At 42.9% G+C, this 16,389-nt stretch overlaps 1 protein-coding gene across 2 annotated transcripts in view; it reads right to left on the bottom strand.

The window, feature by feature from the left end:
- adamts18 (ADAM metallopeptidase with thrombospondin type 1 motif, 18) overlaps nucleotides 1-16,389 on the bottom strand; it is a 186,730-nt gene that overhangs the window by 63,834 nt on the left and 106,507 nt on the right. For both annotated transcript variants that reach the window (XM_069902070.1, XM_069902071.1), the window contains 4 exons: nucleotides 12,502-12,674; nucleotides 8,353-8,483; nucleotides 5,049-5,172; nucleotides 168-412 (listed from right to left, as the gene is read on the bottom strand). In XM_069902070.1, coding sequence (XP_069758171.1) covers nucleotides 168-412; nucleotides 5,049-5,172; nucleotides 8,353-8,483; nucleotides 12,502-12,674 — 673 coding nt within the window. The remainder of the gene's footprint in view (nucleotides 1-167; nucleotides 413-5,048; nucleotides 5,173-8,352; nucleotides 8,484-12,501; nucleotides 12,675-16,389) is intronic.

Below are 16,389 nucleotides of genomic sequence, written 5' to 3' on the forward strand. Positions count from 1 at the left end.
AAAACTGCGTTGTGTTGTAATTAAATTAAAACATGGGAGGAGAGGTCCCAGTGCCACCAATCCCACTGAAGACTGCGGCCAGCTGCCAAGCTGTCACGAGTAATTTTGTGGTAGACGCAATGATGGGAGCGAACAAGAAGGGGGGCGGGGGATGAAAAGAAACTCACTTCAAAGGCGAGTGACTCATTAGTTGGTCCAGCTGAGTACAAGCTCTCCGGCTTGTTAAACGAACGTTGATAGTCGAACTCGGCTCCCCCGAACACGAATTTCCCCGGCCAGTCGACTGTCCAGTCGCCAGTCAGGTGGTATTTACCTGCTGGAATGCGCACTGCCAGGTAACTGGTGGAGATCTCCAGCTCACGCACGTGCACGTTGCGAGCCCCGGCTGGGATGGTGACCACAGCGTAGTACTCTTCGAGACAAAGACAGAAGAAAAGGTAGCACTGGGAGGGAAGCAAGGACAACTGCCACAAAGGAATCGGTGAAAACACGTGAAAAAGGTGGCCACTAGTCACAGAGTCCCCTAAACAAATCCCACCTTTCAGCTGTCCTGTACGCAATGCTCTTCAGGTGCCAGTAACACATACCCTCCACTGGCTGGGAGAAAACTCTTTCTCGTTACCTCCCTTCCAAGCCCTTTGTTTATGATGAAGCCATAGGCATTTCTTTGCCCCCTACCTTAGCCTGTCATAACTTTATGGAATAGCATCTGTGGAAAGAGAACCAGGGGAAATGTTTCAGGTCAGAGAGTCTGGCGCAGGGTCTTCAGCTTAAAGTAATAAACTAATTTTTCTTTGCACGGATGCCGCTTTCCAACTTGTTCTGTTTTTTAAAATATTTTCTACATTGATCTTCACGTCTTTCTTGAAGACCAGGATAGTCCATAGTAATCAATCTGTGGTTCATGTTCTATGCCAGGGGTTCTCAACCTTTTTCTTTCCACTCACGTGCCACTTTATGCCATCGGTGCTCTGTGATTTGTAAGGGATTGCTTAAGGCGGGTTGTGGGTGGAAAGAAAAAGTTTGAAAACCACTGTTTTAATTGTCCCTAATTGACTCGTTATGTGCATGGTTTCAGAACTCCAAAGGACCAATGACAATTTTTCTCAAGCAAAATATTTCAGTAACAATTGGGTCGAGAGCAGTGGTTCTCAACCTTCCTTTTCCACTCACATCCCACCTTAAGTAATCCCTTGCTAATAATAGAGCACTGATGGCAAAGGGATTACTTAAAGTGGGATGTGAGTGGAAAGAAAAAGGTTGAGAAGCAGTGTACTATTCAGTGTTAGTATATCCTCTCTGCTCTTATAGTCTATACCTTAGCAAAGAATGGGTGACAGTGACATGTCTAATAGAGTGGCATTTCATAGTTCAGGAGCCCTGGGTTCGACCCCAGCCTTGGTTACTGTTCTGTGTGGAATTTTCACCTTTTCCTGTGATCAAGTGGGTTTCCTCTGGATGTGCCAGTTTCCACCCACATCCCTAAAACTCGTGAGCTGGTTATTGAATGCAGTAAAGTTGATGAGAATGAGGAAAGAATTAAAAAGTGGAATTTGTGCCATGGAAAATTGAGGGTCAGTGCAGAGTCAGTGGGCCGAAGGGTCAGCCTTTATGTTGACGACTCTATGACTCTTTAAACCTGCTTCCAGAACATTAAGAGAATTAATAAAATGGAGCAACTTTAAAATAACTTTCTGGGGTTTATGCAATCAGCTTAGGAACTACACTACAGGAACAATATTTTGGCAGATTAATCTGAATGATAGCTGAATAAATGGGTTGAATTGTAAGAGCAGTTTGCTGAAAATAGGTGTGGATGCCCTTGGGATACACTGCAGCCTAACCAAGGTGTTTGAGACAGTCTGATGTGTTTTATGGGGTGGAAAATGAGAAACTATTTCCTTTAATTGCAGGAGGGACAAAGAGCTAAGTTGGAACCAGGCCAACAAGGGAAGTATCTCTTCAGATGGGGCAATGGTGCACTAGAACTCTCTCACCCCTTTTAAGTTGATTCCTGGTTCCACATTCACTGCATCCAAATTCGTGTCTTTCAGGCTTGAACAACAAGCATTCTCAATTGAGCAGGAATTCTTGTTCCTTTTGGATCCCTTTTCATTATTATTTCATGTCATTTAAGCACCAGTGGTTCAGGTTCAGATCTAGCTCTGTCTGTATGGGGTTTGTACGTTTTGCCCGTGATCTGTGTGGGATTTCTCCGGGTACCCCACTTTCCTCCCACCCTCCAAAATGTAGAGTTTATAGGTTATTTGGACAGCCCGGATTTCACTTGCCGGAAAGGGCTTCTACTGTGTTGCAATCATTAAAATTTAAAATATTAAAAAAATCCTCGAGCACAGAAATATCCACCATAGCTACTCTTTTTAATTTAAATTTTTTTTTTAAATCATTTGTGATGTAGCATGGTAACAGACCCTTCCGGCCCATGAGCCCATACTATCCAAATCCACCCACCTGACCAATTAACCTTCCGTCTTTGGAACGTGGGAGGAACCCAGAGAAAACCCACAGGGACATGGACAGCACTGGAATCGAGCCCGGGCTGCTGGCATTCCAATAAAGCTATGGTAACCATGTCATTTACCGTGCTTTCAAGGCTCAAACTAGACAATAATTGCTTGATAAAAGTCTGACAACACTGGGATTTAGAAATAATCCCACAGCTCTTTATTTCTGGCATCTTAGCCTCATTTTGATGGACAGTGTGGCTTATGGTTAATTCAGGATGATCCTGGGATTTCAAAGATAAAATTATGAACAAATTGCTTGAGCTTGATTTTTATTTTCCATTCTAATAAGAAAATTAGGACAATAACCAAAATGATGGAAGGATTCTAAAGTTGTGCTATTTCCTGTGGCACAGAGAGCAAAGACAAAGGGAAATCATTTTCAAATTTACAAGGAAAAATCAGGAAGAACCTTCTCACACCACGAGTTGTAAAAATCTGGTATGTTCTCTGCCAAAAGGCCTCGGCTCTCTGGGGACAATTGAAGCTTTCAAAACTTTAAATTTATTCCAAGGATGTGGCTTCACTGACAAGGAGAACAGTTATCAAGTATCCTCTGATAATTTCAGGCTACAGCAGAGATCAAACACTCAGATGAATCTAGGCCAGACAAGATAAATTGCACAAAAGAATTTAGCCACAGAGACTGACAGCAGGGAAGCAGGTCTAACTTGTCCCTGGCTTCCAATGCACCCTCCTATTACGGCCCCATAGCCCTCCAAACCGTGCACTTATCCATACATTCCTTCAAGAGGGCTAACACACCTCTGTCTCCTTTAGATGGGGTTTCATGAGAGTTGTTTCAATGAGCATCATTACTAGCTACTTAATCAAAATTTATTTAATTATTTGAATGTATATTTCCCAAATGTTCAGGTCTCCTCACAGTCCGGACCTCTGCCTGTTCAACCTATAGCAACAGTGCTGTTCTTATTTGCTATTATTGCAGAACCTTCTATACTTACTTGGATTGCACACAAAATGGAAGCTTTCGACACAGGCTTGGTAGACGTGACAAAGTACAACTCAAGGAACAAATTTGGAATCACATCACTGATCCATAGATCTTTATCAAGTTGGGGAGACGAGTATGAGGCAGGGAAAACGAACCCAAGGTAATGACCCAATCAAATGGTGCAGTACACCATGTGGTGAATGGCCCACATCTGGCCCACTCAAACATGCTCCCAAAGAGGTTTTTTTTTTCCCTTGTATCGCCCCACAAGATAATTTGAGAATAAAATCTTTAGGATCAAACAATTGTTTGAGGGCAGACATTCAAAAATTTGGATGTGCTTAAGAAAATTGAATTTCTATCAAAACTTAAAAATAAAAAAAAAAATCGGTTAGCCTGTGCTTCAGGAAAGGATAGGGAAAAGCCTGATCATTCATCAACTTGAACATCTATCTCACCTCCTTACAGTTAGGAATTCTCATGGGAACATCAAAAGCAAACTTGCTCCATATCCTACATTGCCCGACTAGACAAAAATCTATCCGTTTCCCTGGTGAAAACACCAATTCATCCAACTCCCATGTCATTCCGGAATATAAATTCACATAAAGAACTTTTCAGAAATGGAAAGAAGAGGATTTGGCACTGCCTTGATGGGCCAAATGGCCTCCTCCTGTATAGGACAATGCTATTGTTTTGTGACTGGTTTTGGTAGGAGTGAAAGTACTATTACTGAATGGCCTGACCCCCCCTCGATCTGCACAAATTTTTTCCACATTTATTCACTAGAGCAAACAAGTTCCCTCAATCAAAAGAAAAGATGCTAACTTGAAGGAACTCACAAAGCAACTTTGAGACTGTGAGGAAACTCGCATAATTTGGCTACATGAAGCAGATTGCCCCCAGCAACTTGGGTCCTTTGAGATTCATATTCAAAGGAACAGCTGCCCAGAAATTTATCCCAGCTCAGTTGTAAAGTATAGTGGTGACTGTTCCATTTTACTCTTCCAGCTCTAGGTTGCATTGTAGTTATATTCTAGAAATAAATTACATAACTACTACTCATGGAGTAATAGAGATCCTCAACTCATTGACTCTGCGCCGACCATTAAAACCCCAGTTAAACAAATCCCATTTTATCATCCCCAACATTCCCATTAATTCCTACCGATTTGGCCACCCACCCACACACGAGTGGCAATTTACAAGGGCCAATTAAAGACGTGTGCCTTTGAGGCACGAGACGAAGGAGGAATGCTGCGTAATCAGAGGAGAACGTGCAAACTTCGCATGGACAGGACCCGAGGTGAGGATTCACCCTGAATCGCTGGAGCTGAGGCGGCAGCTCTACCAAGTGGGCGACAAGTAAGGACACATTCCTCAGTGCTGAAGCCTTCTCAGAATCTCTCTCTCTCTCTCTGAGGTTGTGAAATTCTGCTAGGCAGTGGAATGAATTTCTAAATTTGAGCAAATCCATCAAAAGAATTTAAGAAATGCTTGTCCAACAGGCAGTATTGTGTGAACATGTAACTCACTCCTCCCAGGACGTCTGTTTCAAAGATACTTGCCATTTGCCCGGTGCTGCTGAAGGTACTGTCCTTGAAAGAATTTGCAAGTTGAATTGTCTCCGTTGCAGACCCCGCAAGCATCCATGGCAGCCTTTGAACCCAGAACACGGTCACAGCCCACAGCCTGAAGGAACATTTCACTAATTAAGTTTAGAATAATTACTTTAGCACAAAATGAGAATTGGACTCCAGGCTTTTCCATTTTGTTTGGCCCCCAACTAATCACTGCCCTAAGCAGATCTACCCGGATCATTTACAACAAGTACGCTCTACTTTAGCACTTGACAGTGAGTGCAGGCAGTTAAACCATCTCTTAGCTGCTGGCAATGTTTCTCAGGGAGAGGAGAGGTATGGGAGCAGCTGAGAAAGATGAACTGGTGACTGTTCTCTCATCCAGAAAGCATGTCGCTACTTCTCTGCCCACGAGCAGATCATCCGGCAGGATCTGGAAATGCTCAGAGATGACACATGCAGGTTAGAATATTGTGTTCAATTCTGGTCATCTCATTACAGGAAGGACGAGGAAGCTATGGAGAGCATCCAGAGGAGATTTATGATCCTTGGACTGCAGATAGTGTCTTATGAGGCAAGGTTAGCAGAACTTTTCTATTTGGAGTGAAAAAGGGTGAGAGGTGAAGTCTACAAGATTATGAGGCATAGATAAGATGGAACAGTCAGCACTTTTTCCCCAGGGCGAGAGAAGCAAACACCAGGCGACATCTGTACAAAGTGAAGGGGAGAAGGGAGGGGGGGGGGGTGCAGCCGGAATTGAGGGAGATCTCAGGGGTAAGTTATTTTACACAGAGTAGTGGGTGCCTGGAATGTGTTGTCATGGCTGGTACAATAGGGAGATTTAAAAGACGCTTAGACACAAGGATGAAATAAAAATAGAGGATTATGAGGGAGGGAAGGTTTATACAGGTCGGCAAAACATTAATATGTTTAATGCCTTAACAGGTTCAGTGAGTGCTTATTCAGACATCCATCTCAAGTCTCACATATAGCTTTCTTCTTCGAGATAAATGTGTGTGTCAGAAGTTGCAACCTTGCAGAACTCTGGAGCATAAAAGTAGGAAAATCTTGCTCTGACTATACCAAATGTAGCTGAAACAAATGGTGTGCTAAGTACAATTTTGGTCTCTTTATATAAACTGCCTGGGCAGGGGAGGAGATGGGGGGGGGAGAAATGGGTGTACTTGCTTTTCTGGGGAGGTTCAAGAGTTTACTACCAAGGGGAAGGGTTTGTTTAATTTACAGATTTTTAGTGCAAATTACAGATTATAGCACAATAGGCCTTCTGCCCCATTGAGCCCGCACTTCCCAGATACACCCAGGTGACTAATGACCCTGCTAGCCCCATAGGTCTTTGGAACATGGGAGGTAACTGAAGCACCCGAAGGAAATAAACACAGGTCATGTGAAGAACGTGCAAGCTCCTTACATACAGCTGCAGATTCAAATCCAATTCAATGGTTGGACAGGTTGAATGTTTCATCATTTGAGTTTGGATGAATGAATGATAACTTTTTAATATTTGTAAGGTTGCTTGGTTGTCTTAAAAATGATGCTGATCTCTTGTTTCATGGGAAATCTAGAAATTGGGGCACAGTTTCAGAACAAAGGGCCACCCATTTTAAATGTAGATGAGATGGAATTTCTTATGGCAGAGATTTGCGAATTTTCTGCGGAGGCAGTGTTATTAGGGCTCTCGGAAGTCAATCCACATACCCATAAGGGTGCCAAAGAGGATCATTGGACTCTCCCTCCCATCTGCTCCCGCCCAAAATCAACATGATCTCAGGGATCATTGTTTGAAGAGGGTGCGCAAAATCATTGAGGATCCCTTCCACCTCCCCCACCCAGCATTTTTCAGCCTGCTCCTGATGGGAACGAGCCAGCACCACCTCGCTGAGGATCAGCTGCTTCCCAGCTGAATGACCAGAGGAGCTGCTCACACTAACCATCTGAGATGCTCATATTCACAAAACAATATTTATTTATATTTTTATATATTTGAATATTTGACCTGCATGTGAATAGTTTGTATGTGTGTGATGTCAGGCTGCGTGTTTTGACTGGAGAACCCTGTTTTGTCGGGTTGTACTTGTGCAATAAAATGACAATAAACTTGACTCATTAGGCGGGCATAGACAGATATTTGATCGATAGATGAGTCAAGGGTGAAGGCAGGGTAGGATGACCTAACCTCCCATAAACTTGCTGAAGGAGGAAAACAGGCTCCAAGACGATTTAGCTCACTCTTCGTTCTCCTGTCCTTTAATTTGCAAATCTCACATTTAAGTTCTACAGATTGATTGAATGATACAATAAGTTTTTCCCAAGCATTTGATCTCAACTAGTCACCTGCAGTTGAGGAAATGAGCCAGGTTTGATTTATCTCCCATCACAGAATACTACTACCTCTTAAAATGATGTTGCGTGGAGTTAAACCAGTTGAAGAGGGAATAGTGCTCCAAATAGAATCCACGTCTAAAATAATGGAGCTACTCGACAACTTGTGCAGCACCTGTGGAGAGGTGCACAAGCTTAACTTCTCACTTTTTCACTTGAGGCAGTTCATCAGAATTTGGGATGGTGGAAATTAAACAAGTTTTAAGATAGGATGATTGGTGAAAAATGGGAAGGTCTGTGGTGGGTTGGAAGGCCGGAGAGACATAATGGGAACAAGGGGTGAGATAAGAGATTGTGGAAAGAAAGAAGAAAGTTACTCAACTCGATGATGGACCAAGAGGCTTGTTGGAAGAAGTGTCATTTTGCTGGCTCGTTGGAAGGAATTTGCACATTCTCCTCATGATCTGCATGGGTTTTCTCCAGGAATTCCAGTTTCCTTCCATCCTCCAAAATGTATAGGGTTGGATGGTTAACTGGATGTAATTGGGCAGCATGGGCTTCAAGGGCCTTCTACCATGTTGAATCATTAATAATTTTTAAAAATAAATATAGAAGAGTAAAGGTAAAGAAGTTAGATTGGGAGCAAGTCGGAAAATGTACAAATTGGTGATGGCTTTTAACCCAAAATGTTGACTCTCCATATTCATCCATAAATGCTGCCTGACCCACTGGGTTCTTCCAGCAAATCATTTAAAAAAAAATTTGCTGGAGCTTAAAATGACAGAGCTGGATTTGTGGATCAGCCATGATCTTGTTGAATACGGTGGCACAGGCCCGACATGCCACATAGCCTTCACCTGCTCCTCTTTCGTATGACCTTATGATTGAACAAAGGAGTTCTTAAAACCTTGAGCAAGATCTTGAGTACAACAGGAAGCCATTGCTACATCACCTCACAAATGCCATCAATGCAGACATCAAATCTGTTCTCCACGCAACGGGTGCCGTCTTTCACTTTGTTGGACATAGCGAAGAAGAAGTCAAAATCTTCAGCAATGCAATACAACTTGCAAACATCTTCATCTGCAGATACAACATTATGGAATCACATCACTTCAAACAACACCACAAGATGATCAGCAGGTTAATTAGATAGCCAATAGCCACCCATCTGCACTAGCATTTATGTGCTTTAGATTGTATCAGACAGTGACAGCAAGTGACACAAGGGAGACACATTAGTCTCTGGACATTTCAGGTAGATCTATAATCCATTCTGCAGGCTCTTCTGAAATGATAGGGGCACATGATTAGCACAACCCTATTACAGGGGCAATAACCAGGGTTTGAATCATCCACTGTCTGCAAGGAGTTTGTACATTCTCCTCATGATCTGTGTGGTTTTTCTCCCACCCTCCAAAATATACAGGGTTGGAATATATTTTTCAAAGTTTGCCTGCTCCTATACCTCAGAGATTTTTTTTTCAAAACCTTAATGAATGTATTTCTGTGGAAAGGTCAGCCTCCCAGAGTCTCTGTTGATAAATTAACTTCAAATTATCAATTGGGTGGATTAATGCTCCCAGATTTCCAAAAAATATTTCTGGCCAACCCAATTGAGTTTGTCACCTCCCTCTTTAATGGAGGAGGCAATTCTTCATGGTAAAATTGGAGTTACATGAGGTTGGTGAGAAGATAGCAGAAAGCCTTATATATATGGATTTCTAAATTATTATCTGGCTCCAAAGAAGCCCCAAGTAAAGCATATAATTACAATTTGGAGTAAAATGGTCAAATTGGGAATTGAGGGGGGGGGGGGGTCAGTTCTTTCACCTAAAACAGCCCTGGCTCAAAATATGTTAATTCCATTAATGACTGATAACAGGCATTTGGTCCCAGAGAGGGATCAAGTGTATTGAGGATTGTAATGAGCAGGGACAATTTATGACATTTGAGCAAGTTGGGAATAAATATGGAGTTTTAAATGCATTTTATTTTCTCCCATCTTGAGTTAAGATCTTATTTTTGGGACAAATTAGACCCAGCACTAATTTTAACCGCGGTGTAGCGAAATGGATGCTCTGGTTCGAAAGGGGAGCATAATTTTTTTTAATTTCAAAATGTATTCCTTACTTCAGGCAGAAACCCCTAAACAAGGGCTTGGTAAATCAAGACAAAGGTGGGAATCAGATTTAGGTATCGAAATTGATCCATTTTGCCGGCCAATAAGTCAGGACAGCATAATTAACACGATAAATGTAAGGCATTGGCTGGTACAATACAACTTCTTGCATCAGCTATACCTGACTCCACAAAAGTTATATGAATTCAAATCAGAAATATCAGACCAATGTTTTCTATGTGGTCAAGTAGTAGGTTCTTCCTTGCATTCAACCTGGTCATGCCCTAAAGTGAGGCCTTTCTGGGAAGATCTGTGTTATCTCCTGAAAACAATGACTGGAATTTGATTCCTTCAGGCACTTGAATTATTTTTAGTGGGGAATTTAGAAGACACAAGACCTAAAATGAGGCTGTTGAAATATCAATTAAAGTTCGTTCAGCTCACTTTAGCAGTGGCCAGGAAATGTAGAGCAGTTGCTTGGAAATCTGATTCCCAACTAGGTTTAGCTGCTGGAAGATAGAAATGCATCTTTGTGCTCCCCTGGAGAAGATCACCTATAACCTCAGAATCAGGTATGATGTATCTTTAAGACTATGGAATTCATACCCAAGGTCTTTCTTTGGCTTGGCTTCGCGGACGAAGATTTATGGAGGGGGTAAAAAGTCCACGTCAGCTGCAGGCTCGTTTGTGGCTGACCAGTCCGATGCGGGACAGGCAGACACGGTTGCAGCGGTTGCAGGGGAAAATTGGTTGGTTGGGGTTGGGTGTTGGGTTTTTCCTCCTTTGCCTTTTGTCAGTGAGGTGGGCTCTGCGGTCTTCTTCAAAGGAGGCTGCTGCCCGCCAAACTGTGAGGCGCCAAGATGCACGGTTTGAGGCGTTATCAGCCCACTGGCGGTGGTCAATGTGGCAGGCACCAAGAGATTTCTTTAGGCAGTCCTTGTACCTTTTCTTTGGTGCACCTCTGTCACGGTGGCCAGTGGAGAGCTCGCCATATAATACGATCTTGGGAAGGCGATGGTCCTCCATTCTGGAGACGTGACCCATCCAGCGCAGCTGGATGGGTCACGTCACATACCCAAGGTACATTGCGGTAAACTGTTAACAATTCCTCCCTCCTGACTCTTATGCCCCCCCTCCCCCAACTGCCCGCTGGTGCTCGCAGCAGCGAGGACCCTAGATTAGTCAGGTCATTTGTCCTGTACTGTACTGCAGTGTCTTTGCCACAGGCTTCCTCTTGAGTAGCTTGATGCAATTCATCTTAGATATTCTTCAAAGCAGTAAATTCCTCATCTCCCTCCTCCATCCAGCAGGAGATGTTTCCCCTAAATCCCATATTTTACTTATTCATATTAGATTTAGCACCCCCCCCCCCCACCACCCCCACAGATTTACTCTTCCCTCAAAACTTACAGGAATGTCTTCTGTCTGGCTGATCTCAAATAAGTTCTCTTGGACATTGCATGTGTGGGCATCACTGTGAAGTTACTTTTGATTGAACTGCCTTCTGACTGAGGACAATAATAAAGGAGACAACTTTGCATCCAGAAGACCATTAGTGGGCAAAGGCCAGCCGGGTTAGTTGAGGGAGATGTGTTCAATACTGAGGGACGAAGCTGCTTCAGCAAATACAATGTCCAATTCCATCCAGAGGAGCTGGTTTTTCATATAGGTCAACTCACAGGATTATCCCCTGCATTAACTTGCTTCCAATTCTATCCTGTCTCTCCCAAGTGATCTGGTGACACTCCCAACCCTGTCCTGTGATGTATCTTGGCTTGCAGTGGCAGGGTGCATGAGAGTTGAGGCTTACCCATCCCTTTTAAGTACCTTTCTGAGTCTCACAATAGGTGAAACATGACAGCCAATTTTCCTGCAGCAAGCTCCCATTAACAGCGGTGTGCTGATGACCAGAAAATCTGATTTGACGATAGCAAATAAAGGTGTGGCGTCTTGGTCAGCACACTGGGGAAGAACTGGGGCCAAACGGTCTCTGGCCTCCAACTGAGAACTCAGAATGAAAAAAGCAAATAAATTGGATGCAGGCCTCAGTGTTGTGCAAGTTCTCCACAGGTAGTCCATGTCCATGCTGCCACTAAGTGAAGATGGAAGAGGGTGTCACCTTTGAGGTTTTTATAATTAAGATGGGTTTTTTCCGCCCCCCCCAACTGAATAGAGATAAAGATAATTTTAACATTTGTGGAGAGCCCAAATCTGGAGGCCAATCAGGTAAAGTGAACAAGTGTAGGTGCATAGGGTAGGTAGCAGAGCCAGATATCCAGGTTCAATCCTGGTCTCTGCTGCTGTCTATTAGAAGGAACCTGTGACCTCAGGGTTCCTTTTGATTAGTCTAGTGGCTATTACAGTGCCAAGGATCTGGGTTCAAGTCCACCACTGACTATAAGGAGCTTGTACGCTTCCTCCCCCCCTCCCCCATGAAGTGTTTCCTCCCACCCTCTAAAATGTATGGGGTTTGATTGGTTAAATGGGTGTAATTGAGCCACATGGCTTTTATGGGCTGGAATGGCCTATTACCTTACTACATTGGTGAGTGGTAGAACTTGTGGGAAATTGATGAGAATACAGGGAAAATAAAACTTGGATTAATGGAGAGTTAGTATAAATGGTCAGCATGAACTTGATGGAGCAAAGGGCCTGCTTTTAAGCAGTAGCTTTTTCTATGACTCTATAGTAAGGATGTGAAATTTTCTGCCATGAGGGCCTGCTAAGCTTTGTGGCACAGCTTTTCCCTAAAGAGGATCTGTGTAATATAACGAGAAGGAAGTGGATCTCATTATATTGGGATGAGATAAAGCAGATTTAAAGGCAGCCTCTGGCACAGCACAAATATCAGATGCATGCAATGCAGTGGAGTTCCATGCAATGGTCCAGGTCTGGATTGGGCAACACCTAAGACATACACATACCTTTTGTCACCCTTCGCAATGCAACCCCATGAAATCTCTGCATTCAAACATTTACCATTGACCTTCACGTAGGGCTTCCACTTGTAGTACCATCCCCTGAAGGGCTTGCTGTTGTATTCGGCGCATTGCTGGGCTCGAAACACAATGCTGTTGCCATGGCAAGCCTGGATGTTGCACATCTGATAGGTCCTGGAGGAGTCGAGGCAGAACTTGCCACCGTACTGAGGCCTGAGGAAAGAAAAGAGGAAAGAGAACACCTTGAATGCAACAACCAAGTAATGAATCACAGATGAGATGAGCATCCACTGTCTTCATGTTATCAACTCTGCCTCTCTGCCTGTTCACAAGATAAAATTGACCTGTTGACCTGTATCCTACCCACATGCATTACTGATCATGACACACACTTTGAATCAAGATAACAAATAAACAACAAAACCCAATCTCAACTGTCTCTAAGTTGGTGGTTTCTCTCTCTAAGATATGAAGATTGTGAGAAGAACGTGGGGCAGCATGGTTAGTGTAGCGGTTCCGCAATGCTGTTACAGTGCCAGTGACCCGGGTTTGAATACGGAGCTGTCTGCAACGAGTTTGTACGTTCTTCTTATGTCTGCGTGGTTTCCTCCGGGTGCTCGTTTCCTCCAACCCTTCAAAAAAACTTAGTGTTGGGTAGCACAGGCTTGTGGGCCAGAAGGGCCTATCACCATCCTGTACAGAGCCCTTCATAGATTGAGAACAAAGACTTTTTTTTCTCCTTTATTTGCCCCTGTGCTCCACAGTTTTAAATTTGTAATCAAACAATTCACATGATTAAAGTGCACATTCCAGATTTTATTCAAGGTTATTTGTACACATTTTGGTTTGACCTGTAGAATTTATAGCACTTTTTATACATAATTTCCCCATTTCAGGGCAACATAACTTTTGGGACATTTGGCTTCACATGTGCTTGCGATGACTCGGGTATGTTTATTTGCTTCATTAGTGCAAGAATAAGAGAGCTAAGCTTGCTTCTGAGATTTTGATCACCTTTGGAGTCTGTAGTTGCCATTTTTCAACATGAGAACCAGAGTTGTGCCAGTGAAAGTCAAAAAAGCCATTATGAAGCTTAAAAAAAAAACAAGAATAAGACAGTAAGAGCATTACCCAAACCTTAGGAATTTGGAACATCATTAAGAAGAAGGACCCTACTGGTGAGCTCAGTAATTGCAAAGGGACTGGTAGGTCAAGAAAGATCTCCACTGCAGATGACAGAAGAATTCTCATCATTATAAAGAAAAATCCCCAAACACCTGTCCAACAGATCAGAAACACTCTCCAAGAGGCAGATGTAGATATGTCAATGACTACTGTCCACAGAAGACTTCAGGAAAAAAAAAGTTCGAGCAATATTGCAAGATGCAAACCACACATTTGCCACAGAAACTGGATGGCCAAATTACTTTTTGCCAAGAGGTATTTAAAAGAGCCGACGGAAATTTGGAAAAAGGTCTTGTGGGCAGATGAGACCAAGATTAACCTGTATCAGAGAAATGGCAAATATGGAGGCATAAAGGAACAGCCCAAGATCCAAAGCATACCACCAAATTTGTGAGACATGGTGATGGGGATATTATGGCCTGGGTATGTGTGGTTGCCACAGGTGCTGGCACACTAATCTTCATTGATGATGTACCTGGTGATGACAGTAACAAAATTAATTCTGAGGTGTATAGAAACATTTTATCTGCTCAAGTTTGAGGAAAAGCCTCCAAACTCATCAGACAGTGCTTCATCCTACAGCAAGACAATGATTCCCAGACATATTGCTAAAGCAACAAAAAAGTTTTTCAAAGCTAAAAACTGGAAAATTTTTGAATGGCCAAGTCAGTCACCTGATCTAAATCCAATTGAGCATGTCTTCCATATGCTGAAGAGAAAACTTAAGGGGATAAGCCCCTGAGACAAGCAGGAGCTGAAGATGGCTGCAGTAGAGTCCTGGCAGAGCATCATCCGATAAGATACTCAGCACCTAGTGATATGTATGAATAACAGACCAAGTAGTCATTGCATACAAGTGATATGCAACAAAGAACTAAACGTGATTACTTTAATATACAGACCATTGCTATGTCCCAAATATTATGGTGCCCTGAAATGAGGGGACTATGTATAAAAAGTGCTGTAATTTCTAAATGGTTAAACCTAAATGTAGACAAATACCCTTTAATAAGATCTGGAATGTACACTTGAATTGTTCAATTATAAATTTAACACTGTGGAGCTTAGGGGCAAATGAAGGAAAAAAATTGTCTTTGACCTAAACATTATGGTGGGCACTGTATGTCTAAATGTAAAATTTAAATTTAAACCCAAATGAAGACAATAATGTTCATGAAGAATCTCAGGTAGGGATCAAGGATTGGGGGATTTCTCCCCAATATTACATCCACAATAATCAGGTATTGACTAATTGATCCTCCAAATTCCCAGGGATGCCAGGTCACATCGAGCCCACCTCATTACATTTAAGATAAAGTTGGATAGATTTTTGTACAGTAGGATTATGGGTAACAGACGGAGTCCAAAGTCATATCACCTATTGCACTGAATGGCAGAGATGGCCAACCACTGCTCCTGGTTGGTTCACAGTCCACCTGCCCAACACCTGACCCACAAAACCTCCGGCTTCTGCCGCGGGAAGAGAACTACGAGGACTGGCCAAAATCCTCCTTGAAGAAATGTCACATCCTCACAGACTCCTGCGATCCCTGGCCCACGATATTCTAAGCAGAGAAGGAAAAGTTCGGTGCATCTGTCTTAAATTCCCTACCTGGAGGGAGGGTATTCAATCTGGCCAAGTCTCAGCCCAAAGAAAGATCACAAGATAGAGGCGAAGTCAGCCCATTGGCTCTGCCATTCTAATCATTAGCTGATCCATTCATCCATTCCCTGGCCTTCTCCCCGTAGCCCTTGATGCCCTAACTAATCAAATACCTGTCAATCTCTGCCTTAAATACACCCAACCGCCTCACTTCCATAGTGGCTTGTGGCAACAAGTTCCACAGATTCATGACTCTCTAAGGAAATTTTTTCTACATTCCTGTTTTAAATCGACACCCTTTCCTCCTGAAGTTAGGCCCTCTTGTCTGAGAATCCCCTACCACACGAAACATCCTTGCCACAACCACTCTGTCCAGGCTTTTCTGCATTCAAAATGTCTCCATGAGGTCCCCCCTCATCTGCTTGTACTCCAATGAGTACAGTCCAATAGCTCATACCCTTTCATTCCTGGCATAATTCTAGTAAATCTCTGAATCCTATCCAATGCTCGTGCATCTTTTATCAAATACATGGCCAAAAACAGTACACAGAACTCCAAATGAGGTCCCTCCAGTGCTTTATAGAGTCTCAACATTACATGCCTGCTCTTGGATGCTATCCACTCTAGAAACAAATGCCAAAATTGCATTTGTTTCCTTCACCACTGATCCAACCTGGAGGTCAACCTTTAGGGTATCCTGCACAAGGACCCCCAAGTCCCTTTGCACTTCAAAATTTTGTATTTTCTCCCCATTTAAATAATAGACTGTCTACTTCTTCAACCAAAGTGCATGAATTTACACTTTCCAACAGTGTATTTAATTTTCCATCTCCCATTCTCCTCATATATTCAAAGTCTCTGCAGCCTTTCGGTATCCTCAACACCTATGTTGGTATCATCTGCAAAGTTATATACAAAACCATCTATTCCATAATCCAAATCTTTTATACACAATGGAAAAAAAGAAGCAGTCCCAACACTGACCCCTGTGGGACACCATCAGTAAGTGGTAGCCAGCCAGAATAGGATCCCTTTATTCCTACTTTCTGTTTCAGGCTGACCACCCAATGCTCTAGCCATGCTAGTAATTCCATCAGCTCTCATCTTGTTTAGCAGCTTTATGTGTGGCACCTTGTCGAA

The sequence above is a fragment of the Narcine bancroftii genome, chromosome 10, assembly GCF_036971445.1.
Source record: "Narcine bancroftii isolate sNarBan1 chromosome 10, sNarBan1.hap1, whole genome shotgun sequence".
NCBI classification, from domain to species: domain Eukaryota; kingdom Metazoa; phylum Chordata; class Chondrichthyes; order Torpediniformes; family Narcinidae; genus Narcine; species Narcine bancroftii.